This window comes from Sander lucioperca, chromosome 19 (genome assembly GCF_008315115.2).
Source record: "Sander lucioperca isolate FBNREF2018 chromosome 19, SLUC_FBN_1.2, whole genome shotgun sequence".
Taxonomy (NCBI): Eukaryota; Metazoa; Chordata; class Actinopteri; order Perciformes; family Percidae; genus Sander; species Sander lucioperca.
The window spans coordinates 2,272,893-2,292,892 of NC_050191.1; the positions used below are offsets into that span (position 1 = coordinate 2,272,893).

Genomic DNA, 20,000 nt, shown 5'->3' on the forward strand with positions numbered 1-20,000 from the left:
CACATGCAGACATGTCCCGGGACTTGATTCCCCCCCTCGGTGGGGGCGGTAGCCGGTGTGATTTGTGTGTTAGCGCTCCGTCACAGTGGAGCACATTGCTCCAAAGTCAAAGTCATTTGTCCCCAGGGCCATACAACTCTACAATGCTTCACTAAAGAGAAGAGGAGAGAGAGACTTCTCTGCATAGTCTGTCTGCCTCTCCTCCCTCTCCACCACTTCCACTACCTCCTATACACAAGTTCACGCGGCAAATCCCGGGTATCGCCATGACACTACACAAATGCACTTAATTTCCGCCGGAAGTGGTTTGCGCAGCGTCTGCCGGTGTAAATACAGCGATTTCGATGCTAGCTTGGGAACACGGTTCTACTACTTTGACTGGAGATGGCGTTACTCTGCCCCACCCGAATTAACACAGTCTGACGAGAAAGAGGCAAACTCCATACCCAGTGAAAGTCACCGTTTCTCGGTTATTGGACGACCGGGGCTCCGCGGAGCTCCGGAGCTGGCTGCCAGCTGCCGGCATAACTTTCATATATTTACAGTTTGAATTTCATCATGCCACGTATAGAACATCTACCCCAATGTCTTATAAAGCTAACTATGGTGTCCGATTTCAATTTAATGCATTTTTGTGATCATTAGGGGTCTCGTTTCAGAGGTCTAAGAGGAGGCTAGCTAGCTCTCATTGATAGAGCTCCATCCAGCCGCAGGCTCTATCAATGAGACTCACGGACAAGAGGCGTTTATTTCCCCGATCGTTTGTTTAAATAACTCAAACACACATATCCATTATAAGATTAACTGGAACCTGTGGTAAGAGATTGTGGGCGTAACAAGCTCGCTGACCGCGCTCTCACTCACACACAGCGGCCATTTAGCAGGAATAGTTAATTAATTGTTATATCCTCTTTGTCACTGCGATATCAGTGCTTTGTCGGCACAACGGAGCTAGCTAGCAAAACTAACCCAGCCCGCCAGAACAGAAGTGGATTGCATCGACGGGAGGAGTTTAGGATGTAGAGCGGAAACGGCTCAAAAACTTGTGTATAACAACAGTTATGTAGCCTACTGACTGTCCACTGGCCCACAGTTCACTGTTTACTGCTTACACTGTTTACTGGCTGTATTAGCCCATATATGCACAATCCCTCCCTCCCTCCCTCCCTCCCTCCCTCCTCCCTAACTTAACTTAATATTTGAACAATGGCTGTAACACTATTACTTCAAACCTCTAATATTGACTGTTGATTTGTGTCTATCCTACTGTCTACTTTATTCCCTTATAACGCCCATATTTAATGCTGTCTTTTTTTAACGTTCTCCTTGCACTGCTATAGTTTTTTATATTACTATGTCTACATTATTCTCTTATATTGTCCATATTTAATTCTGGTCTCTAGACTTTATCTTTTGCACTATTGGACCTATTTGCACTACCACCATGACACACACTCTCACACTGCCTCCCAGGGTCAGTCCCTGCCCTGTCACTGCCAGCGTCTCATGCTTATACATCCCTTAGTACATTCATGTGGATATTTTATTATATTTTTAATTTTATTTTTTAATTTATTTAGTATTTCGTATTTTTTATTTTATTGTCCATGCTATTCATGTGGATTTGCTTGTATGTGTATGTTGTGTGTGATGTCTTTAAGCTACTGGGACCTTGAATCTATCTATCTATCTGTCTATCTGTCTATCTGTCTATCTGTCTATCTGTCTATCTGTCTATCTGTCTATCTATCTGTCTATCTGTCTATCTGTCTATCTATCTATCTGTCTATCTCTCTATCTGTCTATCTATCTATCTGTCTATCTGTCTATCTGTCTATCTATCTATCTGTCTATCTGTCTATCTATCTGTCTATCTGTCTATCTATCTATCTATCTGTCTATCTGTCTATCTGTCTATCTGTCTATCTGTCTATCTGTCTATCTGTCTATCTATCTATCTATCTATCTATCTATCTGTCTATCTGTCTATCTGTCTATCTATCTGTCTATCTGTCTATCTGTCTATCTGTCTATTGAGTTCACGCCTGTTGTATGAAATGTTGTTTCTAAGTCAACTTGACTTCTCTGTGAGGACATTTCTAACATGACTTCCTGTTTGCAGTTGCAGAACATGAACAACATCATCACGTTTCCTCTGGACAGCCTTCTGAAGGGAGACCTGAAGGGAGTCAAAGGGGTCAGTGTTCCTCCGTCAGTCTGACAGACTATACACACACATATATACACACATACACACACACACACACACACACACACACACACACACACACACACACAGACATACACACATACACACACACACACACACATATACACACATGCACACATACACATATACACACACATACACACACACAGACACACACACACACAGACAGAGACATACACAGTCACACACACATCCACATATACATATACATACACATATACATACACATACACACTAGGGGTCCTCTGGAGGACTGCAGGGGGTACGTGTCCCCCTAGGGGTACTTTGGAGTACTGCAGGGGGTACGTGTCCCCCTAGGGGTACTCTGGAGGACTGCAGGGGGTACGTGTCCCCCTAGAGGTACTCTGGAGGACTGCAGGGGGTACGTGTCCCCCTAGAGGTACTCTGGAGGACTGCAGGGGGTACGTGTCCCCCTAGGGGTACTCTGGAGGACTGCAGGGGGTACGTGTCCCCCTAGTGGTACTTTGGGGGACTGCAGGGGGTACGTGTCCCCCTAGTGGTACTTTGGGGGACTGCAGGGGGTACGTGTCCCCCTAGGGGTACTCTGGAGGACTGCAGGGGGTACGTGTCCCCCTAGGGGTACTCTGGAGGACTGCAGGGGGTACGTGACATTTTTTGCAAAATTTTTTCAGTTACAAGGCTGGAGTTACTTCTACTGTCCAAGTTTGTCGCATTTTTCAAAGTTTGTTGCTTATTTTAATTTGTCGTCACTTTTGTCGCCCCAGAGTTGCCTTCCTTTCTTTCTACTGCCTTTTTCCAAGGTTTGGAGGCTGAAACGATTCCTCGAGTAACTCAAATAATAGTGGGAATGCTGTTCAGCAGCATTTCAGCAGCATTCCTACTATTGTTATTCGGTTCTTTCTTTATTTTTATTATTCCGTACGTTTTGTGGCTCTCCGTAACTTCTGCATACGTTCAGCTATTAAAACCATTCAACTTTTAAAATGTTCAGCTCTTTCAGCTAATGATAGGACTTCTTCAACTTTTTTTCTACTATTTATACTTTTTTAAATATTAAGCTTTTTAACACTTTTTTTTTAACATTGGGAGCATGCTCTAAGTCCTTCAAATCCTCTTCTGCTTCAAAATGTATCTCCTCCTACATTCTTTAAACTGTTCACAAAATATTCAGGTATTCAGGGTGTGCTCAGTGTTTTGATATCTTGCTCTGTCACTACTTCAACTTCTTACGAATTTAAGTTGTTCATCCAGTTTAGCTTTAGCAATTCAGCTATTCAGCATTCCCACGCCTTTTCTGCAGGAAATGCATTTTCTAGTTCCATTATTTTTTGCCTCGAAGCTCCGTTGTCACCTTTTTTCATCAGCATTTAAATGTTTTCCAGGTACAAGGCCGTTGTTAAGTAAATCTATCGCTGACATCGCTGTACTGTTCCTCTTTATACAAAAATTATTCGCGCTGTGTAGGGCAGTGGTTCCCAACCTTTTTTCCTTGGCGCCCCCCTTTACTCATGTCTAAGAAAAGCTGAAACCGAAGTTGAGGTAACTCTCGAGATAGAGCCTTACTTTCTTTTTTGATATAGAGGAGTTATCAGCACTTTTACGTTTCTCCGCCATATTTCATTCATAAAATAGTGATGCTGTGGCGGCAGGAAAAATTAGGATGATAGCAGCTAGCAGCTATCAGCTGACCTGATGACAGCAGGGTCCCAGGTTAAGAGGTCCCGGAGGTTTGGCCTACTAAGTAGCCTGCCTACAATTTTAAGTGAGAACAAAAATATATAGTTTTTATACAGACTTTTGTATACATTATATATACATATTGTATTATCAATAATTTTCTCTTTTTATTGCACTATTTGCACATTAACATTAACACTGTACATTTCATATTTTATTTATTATTACTGTATATTTGTTTTTATTATATATGTTAAAAGTCTGGATAATATATGTGGTTTGTATATGTTGTTTGTATACCTGGGATTATTAAAGTATTTCTGATTCTGATACATTATATATTCTAGTGTATTATCATAATTTGTTTAACATGTGCAAATATTTTTTTTTACCTCAACCTCAAACCAGATAAAGACTTGCGCCCCCCCCCTCTGATCTTTGCCGTCCCCCTGAGGGGTCCCCGGACCCCAGGTTGGGAACCACTGGTGTAGGGGGTACATGGCTTAAAAAACTGTTCAAAGGGGGTACATTATTGAAAAAAGCTTGAGAACCTCTGTTTTAGAGTATTGTCGCTTTTTAAAAATAAATTTTAATACATTTTTTTTAACTCTTTGTCGCTTTTTGCAATGTTTTTGATGATTTTTTTATTTTTTTTATTTTTAGATATTGAGGTTTTTTTGTCGCATTATTCTCAATCCATGCAGACATGCCCCCCCCCCCCCCCCATGTTGAACCCAAAGTTACACCCCTGGCTCCAGAGTCTATCAAAATAAAAGACTCCGTAAAGTTTTCCGTCTGTGTTTTTATCAAACACGTTATCGTCTTTACATAGTTCCAGAGTGACTCATGGATCAAAGTCCTCTCTTTCCCTCTCTCTCTCTCTCTCTCTCTCTCTCTCTCTCTCTTCTCTCTCTCTCTCTCTCTCTCTCTCTCTCTCTCCTCTCTCTCTCTCTCTCTCTCTACCCTCTCTCTCTCTCTCTCTCTCTCTCTCTCTCTCTCTCTCCTCCCTCTCTCTCTCTCTCTCTGTCTCTCTCTCTCCCTCTCTCTCTCTCTTTCTCTCTCTCCCTCTCTCTCTCTCTGTCTCTCCCTCTCTCTCTCTCTCTGTCTCTCTCTCCCTCTCTCTCTCTCTCTCTCTCTCTCTCTGTCTCTCTCTGTCCCTCTTTCTCTCCCTCCCTCTCTCTGTCCCTCTTTCTCTCCCTCCCTCTCTCTGTCCCTCTTTCTCTCCCTCCCTCTCTCTGTCTCTCTCTCTCTCTGTCTCTCTCTCTCTCTCTCTGCCTCTCTCTCTCTCTCTCTCTGCCTCTCTCTCTCTCTCTCTCTCTCTCTCTCACTCTCTCAATTTTGAATTTCAATTTCATGTTGCTTTATTGGCATGACAAAAAAAAAATGCATTTGTGTTGCCAAAGCATAAGAACAAACATATATAAACAACGACAAGGAGTAAATATATCTGATATAATAATACAAGTAAACAGGATAATTATGATATAGATGCAGATACTAAACACATTCTGTGCATGTCCTTCAAATGGTACATTGAAACAATAATATATATAAAAAAAAGAATACAGACAAACAAAATAATAAAAAAAAATAATATAAATATATATATAACTTGTATAAATAATTCTTATACCAGTTTCTATTTATTTAGCCTTGTATTGTGGCAGGAGAAGACATATTTAGCAGCTAGCCATGCCGTGCTTTTATCTTCCCCTAATAAAAAAAGAAGCTTTTTGTCCTCAGTGTAGGAAGTGAAGCCTGGTATATGTTTTTCAAATTTTTGGAAATATTTGGTTCTTAAGTCTTCATATTTGGGACATGTACATAGGAAATGTAATTCTGTTTGGATATCCTGGTGGCAGTGTGTACAGACTCGTTCCTCTCTTGGTCTCCACTCTTTTAAATGTCGACCTCTTTCAATTTCCAGCTCGTGGTCACTGACTCTGGATTTTGTTAAAATTCGTATTTCTTTTGGATTTTTTGTTTTGAGATATTCGGCCAATTGGATATCTCTGTTCAGGGATTGATAACAGAGGAGTTTGTGTTGTATTTTATTTTCATTTTGCCATTGTTCTGTATACTCGTCTTTTAATTTAGTTTCAAATCTTTTGATTGAAGACTGAGGATTGTGTCTGTGGCGGCTCTGATGCTCAGTGTACCTGTCTCTCTCTCTACCTGTCTGTCTACTACTGACTGTGTTTAGCTCCGTGTACCTGTCTCTCTCTCTACCTGTCTGTCTACTATTGACTGTGTTTAGCTCCGTGTACCTGTGAGCCAGCTGGTCCAGGGGGTGGACATCTGAACCCCGCTGGTTGCTCAGGAGATCTTTGTATACAATGGAATTTTTATCAGCTTGATTTAAATGCTGCCAGAATTTAATTGACCTTTTTTGGATTTGAATTTTCAGAGGGAATATACCGAGTTCTGCTCTGCATGCATTGTTTGGGGTGTTTGGGCGAACTTTTAGAATAATTTTACAGAATTCCAGTTGCAGTTTTTCATTATTGGCGTTATCAGAGAATTGTAGATTTTTAGCCAAATTCTTGCGGGGATATTTGTTTTTCCAAATTTGCATTTGATTGCATACAAGGCTCTCCGAGCTTTATTCCATAGTGTGTTTATGGCCAGGTTGAAACTCCCTGATGCTCTAATTTCAACCCCTAAGTAATTATAGGAACCCTTTTGTTCTAGTCTGGTGTTGCCCAGAGTGAAGTTGTACCTCTGTCTATTTCCCTGAGATCTGGCTCTCCTCTGAAATACCATAACACTGGTCTTTTTCAGATTGACTGTCAGTGCCCATTTCTGACAGTACTGCTCTAGGACGGACAGGCCCTGTTGTAAACCCTCTTCTGTTGGGGACAACAGAACCAGATCATCGGCATAGAGCAGGAACTTGATGTTGGTATCATGGAGTGTGAGACCTGGGGCTGCAGATTGTTCCAACATGGCTGCTAGTTCATTGATGTAAATGTTAAACAGTGTTGGACTCAAACTGCATCCCTGTCTCACTCCACGCCCTTGTTTGAAGAATTCTGTTCTTTTGGAGCCAATTTTTACTGCACATTTATTTTCTGTGTACAGTGATTTAATAGTATCATAGACTTTACCCCCTATACCGCTTTCGATAAGTTTATAAAAAAGCCCATCATGCCATATTGTGTCAAAAGCTTTTTTAAAGTCTATAAAACATGCAAATATTTTCCCATTTTTAATTTTGGTGTAGTTTTTAATAAGGGTGTGCAGAGTATAAATGTGGTCTGACGTACGATATTTTGGTAAAAAGCCAATTTGATTTTTACTTAAGACATTGTGCTTGGTAAGGAAGGACAATATTCTGGCATTAATAATACTGCAGAAAACCTTCCCCAGACTACTGTTCACACAGATGCCTCTGTAGTTGTTAGGGTCCAATCTGTCACCATTTTTGAAAATAGGTCTCTCTGTTTGTTGTTGTTATGATTGAATGCTGTGTTGTGATTAGCTGGTCTAACAATGTGACATCACTTCCTCTTTTCAGGATCTAAAGAAGCCGTTTGACAAATCCTGGAAGGATTATGAGACCAAAGTGTAAGACAACAAAACACCTCAACACAACTTTTATTCATCCTTTTTTTTCGCCTTTTTGACGTTTTTCTTTCATCATTTTAAAAAAAAATTTCGACATTGTTGGCCCTGCTTCCAACGTTTTTTCGTCTCACGGCTGCAGGTTACAGCGGTCTTGCTTAATATTTGTGGTGTTTCTTTGTCTTTTAGACATTTTTGATGCCTTTTTTTTTACATTTGTGTCACTTTTTCCTCTGGTTTTGTGGCTTTTTTTTTTAAGTTTTTGTGGCTTGTACGGTTGCAAGGTTACAGTTTTCTTGCTCAACCACATTGAAAATACTTTCTTAACTTGTTTCGTCTTGCCCAATACTGGACCAATGTCAAACATTTATTATTTCACATCAGTCATTTAGACACTCAAACATAGGGAAACAGGGTCCAGGTTGGAAAATAAATCCCCCTTTTAACTCGACCTTCAACCTTTTCTCCAGAGTGAAGATCGAGAAGGAGAAGAGGGAACACGCCAAGCAGCACGGGATGATTCGCACGGAGTTCAGCGGCGGAGAGATCGCCGAGGAGATGGAGAAGGAGAGACAACTCTTCCAGCTGCAGATGTGTGAGGTAAGGACTAGGCCTGAAACTATTCCTCGAGTAACTCAAATAATAGTGGGAATGCTGTTCAGCAGCATTCCCACTATTGTTATTCAGTTCTTTCTTTATTTTTATTATTCCGTACGTTTTTTGGCTCTCCGTAACTTCTGCATACGTTGAGCTATTAAAACCATTCAACTTTTAAAATGTTCAGCTCTTTCAGCTAATGATGGGACTTCTTCAACTTTTTTTCTACTATTTATACTTTTTTAAATATTAAGCTTTTTAACACTTTTTTTTTTTAACATTGGGAGCATGCTCTAAGTCCTTCAAATCCTCTTCTGCTTCAAAATGTATCTCCTCCTACATTCTTTAAACTGTTCACAAAATATTCAGGTATTCAGGGTGTGCTCAGTGTTTTGATATCTTGGTCTGTCACTACTTCAACTTCTTACGAATTTAAGCTGTTCATCCAGTTTAGCTTTAGCAATTCAGCTATTCAGCATTCCCACGCCTTTTCTGCAGGAAATGCATTTTCTAGTTCCATTACTATTTGCCTCGAAGCTCCGTTTAATCAACGTTACCAATGTTGTATCGCTGACGGTGTTTCTGCACGGATGATTATTACTGTCGCACACCGGGCTGACGCTGCAGGCGACACATGTCATGAAGACTGGGGCTGGAGAAAACGACAGAAAGTGTCCAAAGTTTGGAATCAGTTCAAACATAATTAAAACGAAAACTCTGTACCATGTGTCTCTCTTTGCAAAACTGAACTAGCTTACCACAATAATAGCTCGAGGTCAATGTTTCAGCATCTCAACAGAAAACATAGAGTCCAACTTAATCCTCCATTCCACGAAGAGTACCTGCTGCAGCCCTAGTGAGGACGCTCCCATTCATCCTGCCAGTCGGGAAAGAAATCATCACCGTTATTTTGGTCAATATTGAAATCAGGATTATGTAACAGGATTCCTTACGTATCTTATCTTATCTTATGTATCTTATCTTATTAACCCTGGCTGGTATCTGTCCGCAGTATCTCCTTAAAGTGAACGAGATCAAAGTGAAGAAAGGCGTCGACTTCCTGCAGAACCTCATCAAGTATTTCCACGCTCAGTGCAAGTACGTCGCTGCGCAAAGAAACTCTCCTTTAATATCCAAATATATGTGTAAACATGTAAATTTATATTCGGTGCAGAAATGTTTGTCTCTACGTTGTCTGTGGTCAGTTTTTTCCAGGACGGACTGAAAGCCGTCGAGAGTCTGAAACCATCTGTAGAGAAGCTGACGACAGAGCTGACGACGGTGAGACACACACACACACACACACACACACACAGACGCACGCACACATGCACGCACACACACACACACACACACACACACACACACACACAACAGACACATGCACACACAGACACACAGACGCACGCACACACACACACAACCGACGCACACACACACACACACACACACACACACACACACACACACACACAGTCTCACACACACACACACACAGTCACACACACACACACACACACAGACGACCACACACACACAGTCACACACACACAGACGACCACACACACACAGTCACACACACACAGACGACCACACACAGAAGCACACACACACAGACGCACACACACGCACACACACACACACACACACACACACACACACACATACACACAAAGTCACACACACACACAGACGACCACACACACACAGTCACACACATACACAGACGACCACACACAGAAGCACACACACACAGACGCACGCACACACACACACACACAGTTATTTTCAAGTTTTTTTTCTTAAAATGTTTTTAAGTTTTACGAGTTTTTTTTCTGAATTATTAAGACTATATTATCTTAAAGTACTATGGCTTTTATCTTTTTACAATATTACAATTTTTTACTTGTAAATGTACTGTTAAAAAACATTTAAATGAAGGAAATGTTTATATATTTAGTTATTAACTTGTTGTGTGGCGTTCAGATTAAGCAGACTCAGGACGGCGAGAGGAAACAGCTGACTCAGCTCCGAGACGTCCTGAAGGCGTCTCTGCAGTCCGAGCAAAAAGAGGTGAGACGAGATTTAAACTACTTTATCTTCTGCCACTCTGAGAACCCTTTAGCAGGACTTTTACTAAAGACAACGGCGTCATTAACGACACCATATTACGCATTTTATTGGTGTAAATTCACATATGTTTTTCAAGATCTTTATCTTTATTATTCTTCCGTACCCCTTTTTTCAAACCGTTACTCCTTCCACATTTATCAACATATAAACTTCATTCAAACATCAAAACATTCAGCTCAATTCAGAATGGCCAGCTATTACTTTTCTTATTCATAACATTCGTAATTTCCAAAATATTCAACATTTTCGAGGAAATTTTCCCCATTCAAGTGAATGGACAGAATGTTCAAATTTGACAGAAATTCATACATTTTCAACTGCTATTTACTCATTCATACATTCACAGAGAAACTCCATTTTTGTCGCCTTTTTTGTCGCCTTTATGTCGCCTTTCATCGCCTTTTCGCCTCCTTTTTGTCACCTTTTCTGTCGTCTTTTTGTCGCCTTTCCGTTGCCTTTTTGTCGCAGATAGTGCTAAACTAGATTGGATTAAGATGGCTTAGTCACCATAAAACTACAAATATGGAGGCTTAAGTTGGTTGTATTTCCTGGTTCTTTCGACAGGATGCTCAGAACAAACAGAGTGCCGGTTACAGCCTCCATCAGCTGCAGGGCAACAAGGCGCACGGCACTGAGCGCTCCGGATTCCTCTACAAGAAAAGTGAGGGGTAAGTGAGTGAACTCAATGTCACAGAATGCAACAGGAAGAATACACATGCTAAAGTCTTTACAATTAGACATGGAAGACTGGATCCTTAATATGGATGATCACAAATAAAGTAAAGAGTAGCACTACAATTTCACTTTTTAAAAAAACGTTTCAGAAAGACTCCGCCTTCTTTAGTGTGAGTATTTGTGAAAGGGAAACTTAGTTGTTTTTCAAGCTGGACCCTATTCTCCCATGCTTTTGTGTCTGACAAATGGGAACAACAATCTTTGAAATTGGTCCAGTATTAATAAGCAAGAAACAAGCTGCAATGTAATAGTAAACCCCTTCACTTTCACCAAACCCACCATACTCCATGTAAATAATCAGGACTTTTAGCGTGTATATAGCCGGCATATTTCCACCGGGCACCATGTAAATAATCAGGACTTTTAGCGTGTATAGAGCCAGCATATTTCCACCAGACTCCATGTAAATAATCAGTACTTTTAGCGTGTATAGAGCCAGCATATTTCCACCAGACTCCATGTAAATAATCAGGACTTTTAGCGCGTATAGAGCCAGCATATCTCCACATGTAAATGGGTGAATTAAGAGTTTATTTCAACCAAACCAGAGTGGTGATTGTTGGAACAGTGGAAAGATGAACCAAGACGGCTTTTGATAGTTTTATTTAGTTTCTGTCCACTTTGAATGAAGTGTGTTTTACGATGATAAAAGTACTGATTATTTACATGGAGTCTGGTGGGTTGGGTGATGGTGTTTTAACTAAAAGGTCTATCTCTGTAGGGATCCTTACCATAATGTTGTCAGACACTTAGAATAATAAGGTTGAAAAATACCAAAGCTACCCTTTAAGCAAACGGAGAATTGGTACAAAAAGATTGATATGTGTTCAATGTGTTTCCTCAGACTGAGGAAGGTTTGGCAGAAGAGGAAGTGCTCGGTGAAGAACGGTTTCCTGACCATCTCCCACGGCACGGTAAGAGGCTACACATCCTCTCCTCCTGTTGGTCCTCCTGCATGTACTTAAGGTCTTGCAATGCGAGAATATCTGGTCACCAAATGTTTGTGCCAATGCACATGGTTATTATGAGTGGGGGTGGAAATCAATTCATGTATGTATCAAGATTTTTTGCGACTTTTTAAAAAATATATTCTTTTCCCTAGAATAAGTATTTTTTAGGGCTGTCAGCGTTAACGCATTAATCGCGAAAGCCGAATTAAAATATCACAAAAGCACGTCAAACTTGAGCTACCACCTACGGAGCTAAGCATAGTAGTACAGTTAACGTGATGCTACCTGCTAGCATGCTACCCACTCAGGAGAGTGCTACTTGCCGACCTGTGGATGAAACCAAATCCCAAAAAATTACTACAGCTCTTGCAAAACGGGTGGCAACTAACTGCAGACCTGACAGCATCGTAGAGGACTCGGGTCTTAAAGACGTACTACGGTTGGCATGTTCTGACCTGTCTCATTGCCGTTGAGGGGGACAGTAGTTGTCACGGATACACAGCCTGTACCACACGGAGAAAGCAGCCACACTGGAACAGCTGCAGAGTGCAAATGCTGTCTCATTAACCGGTGATCACTGGACGTCAGTGAGGAATCAACATTATTTAGGAGTTACTAAACACTATATTGACTCTAGTAAGGATAGGGATTTGTAGTTTTTTAGTTAGGTACTTGGAGGAATTGTGCAATAATGACAGATTCACACATTTTTCTTTTGTTTACAGTAAATAAATAATTACAAATCTTAAAATCAAATTCTTTGCATTCATTTGATTCCCAATCAAGATCCACTGGTAAGAATGGCTTTCGATTGTTAATATGTACTTAAAAACTGTTCTGAAATGCAAAATAATAGAATTTTAATCATGTGATAAAATATGCGATTAACTATAGAAATTCAACGATTAATCGCGATTAAAATATTTTATCATTTGACAGCGCTAGTATTTTTTATTTTTTTATTTTTTTTATGATTGAGCTAAATATGTCTCATGATATATTGTCTCTAGAATTGTTTTATTCAACCCTTTGTTTTCATTAAACCTTGTGTTGTCGTATTGTCGACCTGCAACTTTGTGTTTTTCTGGGTCGAAATTTCAACATTTTGTTGTTCTTTTTTTACACTTTTCTTGATGTTTTTGTTGATTTTATTCCAATTGTTTCATCACTTTCTGTCGCTTTTTCCGGCGGGTTTTTCCCCCGCATTTTTCCAATTTTTTTGGTAACTTTTTTAAACAAGTTTTTGTCACTTTTGCCGATGTTTTTTTTTTTTATTTTATTTTTGCCACTTTTTCCCGATTTTTTTGGTCACTTTTTTCAGCGTTTAAAATAAAAAATGTTTTTGTTGATTTTTTTTTTTTCCTGCGTTTTTGTAACTTTTTCCAACATATGTCACTTTTTTCAACATTCTTTGGTCATAGTTTTGATATGGAGAGTTTTTGTAAACGGGTCAAATTTGACCCGAGGTCAACAGGAGGGTTAAAGAAGGAAACGAAAATCCCAATACTGAAAACGTCTAGAATCGCAGTTAATGAAAATCGCAAAATACTAATCAAACCGGCACCCATGAATCGAGAAAGAATGGAATCGGGACAAAAGCATATGATCTCAGCCCGAGTGATTATATCATATATTATATATATTATATTAATATTATATCTTCTGTCCCGTGTCTCTCAGGCTAACACACCTCCAGCCAAACTGAACCTGCTCACCTGCCAGGTGAAGAGGAATCCGGAGGAGAAGAAAAGCTTCGACCTGTTCTCACGTGAGCTGCAGACACACCTGTTCACACTAACACCTGCTGTTTACTTCCTGCTGTCTGACTGCTGTTTCCTGTTGTTTACGTCCTGCTGTCTGACTGCTGTTTCCTGTTGTTTACTTCCTGCTGTCTGACTGCTGTTTCCTGTTGTCTACTTCCTGCTGTCTGACTGCTGTTTCCTGTTGTTTACTTCCTGTTTCCTGCAGACGACAGGACGTATCACTTCCAAGCCGAGGACGAAGCAGAGTGTCAGATGTAAGTATTGTTTTTAAAATAACTTTGTGTCGTTTCCCCTCAGTTTCTCTAAATGGAGCAAAAGTTCTGTTACTGCGGAAATATCAGCATTTTTGTGCGTGTGTGTGTGTGTGTGTGCGTGTGTGTGTGTGTGTGTGTGTGTGTGTGTGTGTGTCTGTGTGTGTGTGTGTGTGTGTGTGTGTGTGTGTGCAGCTGGGTGTCGGTGCTGCAGAACAGCAAGGAGGAGGCGCTGAACGCTGCGTTTAAAGGCGATCAGGACGAAGGAGAGAACAACATCGTGCAGGAGCTGACCAGAGCCATCGTCGAGGAAGTGAAGAGGATGAGCGGCAACGACAGCTGCTGCGATTGCGGAGCCGCTGGTCAGTGTGGTGGAATTTCCAGAAACGCCATGTAGTGGTATGATGAGACTAAAGGGAAAGCTTAGACATCAGATCATAATAGGTTACAGGTAGGGATGCACCAAATCCAGATTTTTAGGGGTTCGGCCGAATACCAAATCCACTGGTTAAGATTCTGCTGAATCCTCCTCCCATCCTCAGTCCATGAACACAGTAAATGTACCAGAGTCTGGTAGGACCAGGCTAATGTACCAGAGTCTGGTAGGACCAGGCTAGCATGTAAAGAAAAATTGATAATAGAACGCTGAAAAATGTTAGAAGATTTTTTCAAAAAAGCACAGAAAAAGTAACTAAAACATCAGAAAAGGGCCGGCCTCTAGCTCAGCGTGCGCCCCATGTTGGCTGAGTCCTTTGCAGCGGCCCAAGTTTGAATCCGACCTGCTGCGTGTCTTCCCCCATCTCTCTCCCCCTTTCCTGTCTATCCACTGTCACTGTCTAAAAAAGCCCCCAAAAAGCTTTAAAAACGTCAAAAAAGCGCAGAAAAATATTGACAGAAACTTCGAAAAAAGTGACAAAATTGTTGAAAAAGACGACCAAAAACGTTGGAATTTTTTTTACATTTTGACCCAGAAAAACAAAAAGTTGCATGATGGTCGACAGGGAAGACAACACAAGGGTTAAGTTAGCTGAGTGTCTCTCCATTCTCTCTGCTGATTCCTCCTGTCTTCATAAAAGCTCAGTTTTTCGGTTTGGCAGCTTCTAAATCTTAAGTTCTGGCTTCAGGTCCCACCTGGCTGTCCACCAACCTGGGGGTGCTGATCTGCATCGAGTGTTCGGGGATCCACCGGGAGATGGGGGTCCACTACTCGCGGATCCAGAGTCTGGACCTGGACGTCCTGGGAACCTCCGAGCTGCTGGTGAGAAAAATATAAAAATATACTTCTAGCAAAAGATTTTCATGTGTTTAAAAGGAGCCCTGACTAGTACAACATGTGTAAGATTAACGTGGGCGTCAGCTATAAATGCCTATGTGTCCTAATAGTCTGGGTTCCTTTAAAAGCATTTTAAGACAGTTTCATTAAATCATAAATGATAGAAAGCAATATCATAATAAAAGATTAAACTTTAGAGCATCCAGAAACTGTGAGAAATAGAGATACACCAATTGACCGGCTGGTGACCGGAATTGGCCGGTTTTCATGTGATTGGCCGTGACCAGCGACCGGCCGATCAGTCTGACATATGCCGATTTTATGCCGGTCAAATGCTGTAAATAAATAACATTGTAAAGGCTACCGTACACAATGCATAGGCATTATATATAGGCTAGCAAATAATAACATTAAACCCACTGTTCATTACATTATCTTAATGCAGTGTAACTACTGTAGCATGTAAATAATGCACATAAAATACAAACGTGAGCGAGGGCGTTATTAGGCCTATATCAAATCAACAGCCACGTGCAACCTAGCTAGCAGGTGAAGGCAAGGCAAGGCAGCTTTATTTGTAGAGCACATTTCAGCAACAGGGCAATTCAAAGTGCTTTACATGAAAACAGATTAAAAACAATTAAAAACAGATAAAATATGAGAATAAAAGTTCCAGTGCAGTATAAGAAATTAAACATTAAAGAGCAGTTAAAACAGTTAAATATATAAAAGCAGATTTTAGGCTGCTAGTATGGGACAACGTATAAGCCGTTGCTCTATACACGTAATGTAAATGGACTGTTCTTATATAGCGCTTTTCTAGTCTTAACGACTACTCAAAGCGCTTTAACATAGTACAGAAACCATTCACCATTCTCACACATTCATAAACTGTGGCCGAGGCTGCCGTACAAGGAGCCACCTGCTCATCAGATAAAGATTCACACACATTTACACTCCGATGGCGCAGCATCGCGGGCAACTCGTGGTTCAGTGTCTTGCCCAAGGACACTTCGACATGGGACTGCAGGGCCAGGGATCGAACCACCAACCTTCCGATTGGCAGGCGGCCGCTCTACCACTGAGCCACAGCCGCCACCGATCCACCCACAATCCTTGCCGTTCCCAGAACAGGCCGGTCCCACTGGTCTTACTTTTTAATTCTCTTTATATGCTTATATAGATTGCCATACAGTTTCAACAGTGCAACTTCAGTATAAGAAATAAACAGTTATTAAGAAAGGCAACATCAAATAGAAAGGTCTTCAACCTTGATTTAAAAGAACTGAGAGTTGCAGCAGACGTGCAGTTTTCTGGGAGACCACCTGAGAGGTCTGGGTGGGTCATAGTGCAGTAGCAGACCTGTCCCAGACCACCTGAGAGGTATGGGTGGGTCATAGTGCAGTAGCAGATCTGTCCAATTTTAGTTGCTAAATATATCACATTTCTTTAGTTGATATTGATGTGAAAAGAAGGAAATGGTTCTAACATTGCTCTTTAGATGTGTGTGAATGTCCCCCACCAGGAGTAATTTATATAGTTCTATTTTATAGTGATCCATTATCTGTTCAACACATGTTCTATTAAACAAAAGATAGAAAATAAATATTTATGTGTGCTGTAAAGTGGGTAGAAAAAATGAAATCGGCTGAAATCGGTATCGGCTGGTCTAACTTAATGTCGACCTCGAAAATTGCAATCGGTGCATCTCTAGTGTGAATGTGACAAAGCCCTGTGTTGTGTTTTTAGTTGGCGAAGAACGTGGGAAACGCCAGCTTTAACGAGATCATGGAGGCGGAGCTGTCGGCGCAGGACGTCACCAAACCCGACCCGAGCAGCGACATGTGAGTCCAACAGGAAACAGGAAGTCTGGCATTTAGAAAGAGAGGAAATGTAATCACCATTAAATAAGTTTTATAACAGTTAAATAAATGACGGAGACCAGTGAAGTCTCTTTCCCGGTGATGGCTGAGCGTTACTGAGCAGCCTCCAACTGAGCTTGAAGACGTAGATGTGACGTGAGCAACCTGTCTGAAAGTTGGAAGTCTTCTGGTAGCTGTGCCAAGAGAAATCTCAATCATTCCCAATCTAGCAGAGACGGAGAGCGTAGGTATATGTAAGGAGATAACATAGACACAGGCTAATTATTGATCACTAAAATGATAGTTAACATTAGTAATTAAACTTAAACAGCTAATGGAAGTCCAAACTGCCTGAGAGCTTCTCCTGTACTATACGGTAATTCCTCTACTATGAGACAGTAAGTCTCGTGGTTATGACCCAATCGTTAGCCTATTTTTATAAAAACGTCTGCTACGGAGCCATAACGTGAGGTACAAGGTAATGGAGCCTTTTATACATTCTCGTGTTTCTTTAGAAATAAACAACGGACAAATAGAGTCTTTAAACTCTTCAGATGTAAAGTTATTCTCTGTCAAAGTGATGTCAGAATGAATGGCAGTCAATGGGATGCTAACGGGAGGTGATGGCTTGGTAGCATCAAAATGGCGCCATAGGAGCTACGCGTTGTGGACGCTCGCTTACCCCCCTTGGTAATCATCAACAGCAGAGCCAAACTTAGGCAACATTTCACATGTTTTTGTTGTTTTTTTGACGTTTTTATATTTCTACGTTTTGTTCGACCCTTTTGTCGCTTTTTAATCACATGTTTAGTTTTTCAACTTCAACGGTTTTTTTTTCTTCAGTTTATTTAAGGTTTATCCACTTTTTCGGTGTTTTAGTCACGATGGTTTATCGTATTTTTTATTACTTTTTTAAGACTTTTCTGTCACATCTTTGTTGTTTTTGTGTATATCTTTCTACGTTTTTGTCACTTTTTCATTTAGTTGCTTTATTTGAATAGACTTAGTTGCCATTTTTGAACCAAGTATCTGTCTGTTGTATCTTTTACCTTTTTGTCCTATTTTTGCAGTTTTGTATCTGTCACTTTTCTCAACTGACTGGATGGATGGATGGATGGATGGATGGATGGATGGATGGGTAGATGGATGGATGGGTGGATGGATGGATGGATGGGTAGATGGATGGATGGGTGGATGGATGGATGGATGGGTGGATGGATGGATGGATGGGTGGGTGGGTGGATGGATGGATGGGTGGATGGGTAGATGGATGGATGGATGGATGGATGGATGGGTGGGTGGATGGATGGATGGTGGGTGGATGGGTAGATGGATGGATGGATGGATGGGTAGATGGATGGATGGGTGGATGGATGGATGGGTGGGTGGGTGGATGGATGGGTGGGTAGGTGGGTAGATGGATGAATGGATGGGTGGATGGGTGGATGGTGGGTGGATGGACGGATGGATGGATGGATGGATGGGTAGATTGATGGCTGGGTGGATGGATGGGTGGGTGGATGGATGGATGGATGGGTGGATGGGTGGGTGGATGGATGGATGGATGGATAAATGGATGGATGGATGGATAAATGGATGGATGGATGGATGGATGGGTGGATGGATGGATGGGTGGGTAGGTAGGTGGATGGATGGATGGATGGGTGGATGGACGGATGGATGGATGGGTAGGTAGATGGATGGATGATTGGATGGTGGGTGGGTGGACGGATGGATGGGTGGATGGATGGATGGATGGGTAGCTGGATGGGTAGATGGGTGGATGGATGGGTAGATGGATGGGTGGATCGGTGGATGGATGGATGGATGGGTGGATGGATGGATGGTGGGTGGGTGGATGGATGGATGGATGGGTGGATGGGTAGATGGATGGATGGATGGGTGGATGGATGGATAGATGGATGGATGGATGGGTAGATGGATGACTTTATATGTCCCAATGGAAATTTTAGGCATCCAGTAGCTTAGACAACCATAACACAACTAACATATACTGTAGCTCAAATACATAAAAATCAGTTAACAATTAGTGCAGTGATTACAGAGGTCTGGTATGGACTGACCATGTGATGCAATGACCATGATAAGGTGCTATGGTGGTAGTGCAGGGATTGAACAGTGCAATAGCTTATCATTAAATGTTAACTATGAAAAGACAAGAATGTAAACATAATAGAATTGCTTGACAAACAAGACAAGAAATAATATACTTTAAAGCAGCCATATTCTGCTCATTTTCAGGTTCATAATTGTATTTTAAGGTTGTACCAGAATAGGTTTACATGGTTTAATTTTCTAAAAACACCATATTGTTGTTGTACTGCACCGCTCTCTCTCACTGCTGCAGATCCTCTTTTCACCTGGTCTCTGTTTTAGCTACAGAGTGAGACCTCTTTTCTTCTTCTTCTTCTGGACTATATTTGATTGCACTTGCACATTCCCAGTAGCTCAGATGTAGATCATGTCAGCTAGCTAGCTCCATAGACAGTAAAAGAAAGGCTGACTTCGGTCAGTTACAAGGCAGGATTAGCTGGGAGACTTCTAAATGAGGGCGCACATGGAAGTAGTTCTTTTGTAGATTATGGTGAACTTGTGTGTGTTGTAGCAGTGCTTTGCTATTGAGAATGAGGTAGCATGCTAGCGTAGGCATGCTAACGTTAGCATTAGCGTTAGCATGCTAACGCTACGAGCTAATGGTTGCGGTTAGCCTGCTCGTTTCGGCTTGTGACGTCACAAGCCGTGCAGATTTTGACCAGCTCACCCAGAGACTGAAGGCAGGACACATTCAGAAACCGTATCTCACTCTAAACAGCACGGATGGAAGTTTGTATGTGTGTGGAAGCACCAGAGACACAAAAGAACTCCCCAAATCCCAGAAAAAGATTTTGATTTTTTTCATAATATGGGCACTTTAAGAACAATATATAACAGACAATAAATTATAAGATGTAGATGTTATGAG

The 20,000-nt window shown here is 41.2% G+C and overlaps 1 protein-coding gene and 1 long non-coding RNA gene across 3 annotated transcripts in view; one reads left to right on the forward strand and one right to left on the reverse strand.

Moving 5' to 3' along the window:
• LOC118493813 overlaps nt 1-11,379 on the reverse strand; it is a 13,575-nt gene extending 2,196 nt beyond the window's left edge. The window contains exons 1-2 of the long non-coding RNA XR_004895833.1: nt 11,194-11,379; nt 8,074-8,078 (exon numbers count right to left, since the gene is read on the reverse strand). This is a non-coding gene — a long non-coding RNA (uncharacterized LOC118493813). The remainder of the gene's footprint in view (nt 1-8,073; nt 8,079-11,193) is intronic.
• asap2b (ArfGAP with SH3 domain, ankyrin repeat and PH domain 2b) overlaps nt 1-20,000 on the forward strand; it is a 56,776-nt gene that overhangs the window by 19,227 nt on the left and 17,549 nt on the right. For both annotated transcript variants that reach the window (XM_031315479.2, XM_031315497.2), the window contains exons 4-16: nt 2,123-2,197; nt 7,407-7,456; nt 7,924-8,053; nt 9,063-9,148; nt 9,256-9,331; nt 10,037-10,123; nt 10,748-10,851; nt 11,763-11,832; nt 13,549-13,636; nt 13,837-13,885; nt 14,078-14,244; nt 15,007-15,140; nt 16,905-16,999. In XM_031315479.2, coding sequence (XP_031171339.2) covers nt 2,123-2,197; nt 7,407-7,456; nt 7,924-8,053; nt 9,063-9,148; nt 9,256-9,331; nt 10,037-10,123; nt 10,748-10,851; nt 11,763-11,832; nt 13,549-13,636; nt 13,837-13,885; nt 14,078-14,244; nt 15,007-15,140; nt 16,905-16,999 — 1,211 coding nt within the window. The remainder of the gene's footprint in view (nt 1-2,122; nt 2,198-7,406; nt 7,457-7,923; nt 8,054-9,062; nt 9,149-9,255; nt 9,332-10,036; nt 10,124-10,747; nt 10,852-11,762; nt 11,833-13,548; nt 13,637-13,836; nt 13,886-14,077; nt 14,245-15,006; nt 15,141-16,904; nt 17,000-20,000) is intronic.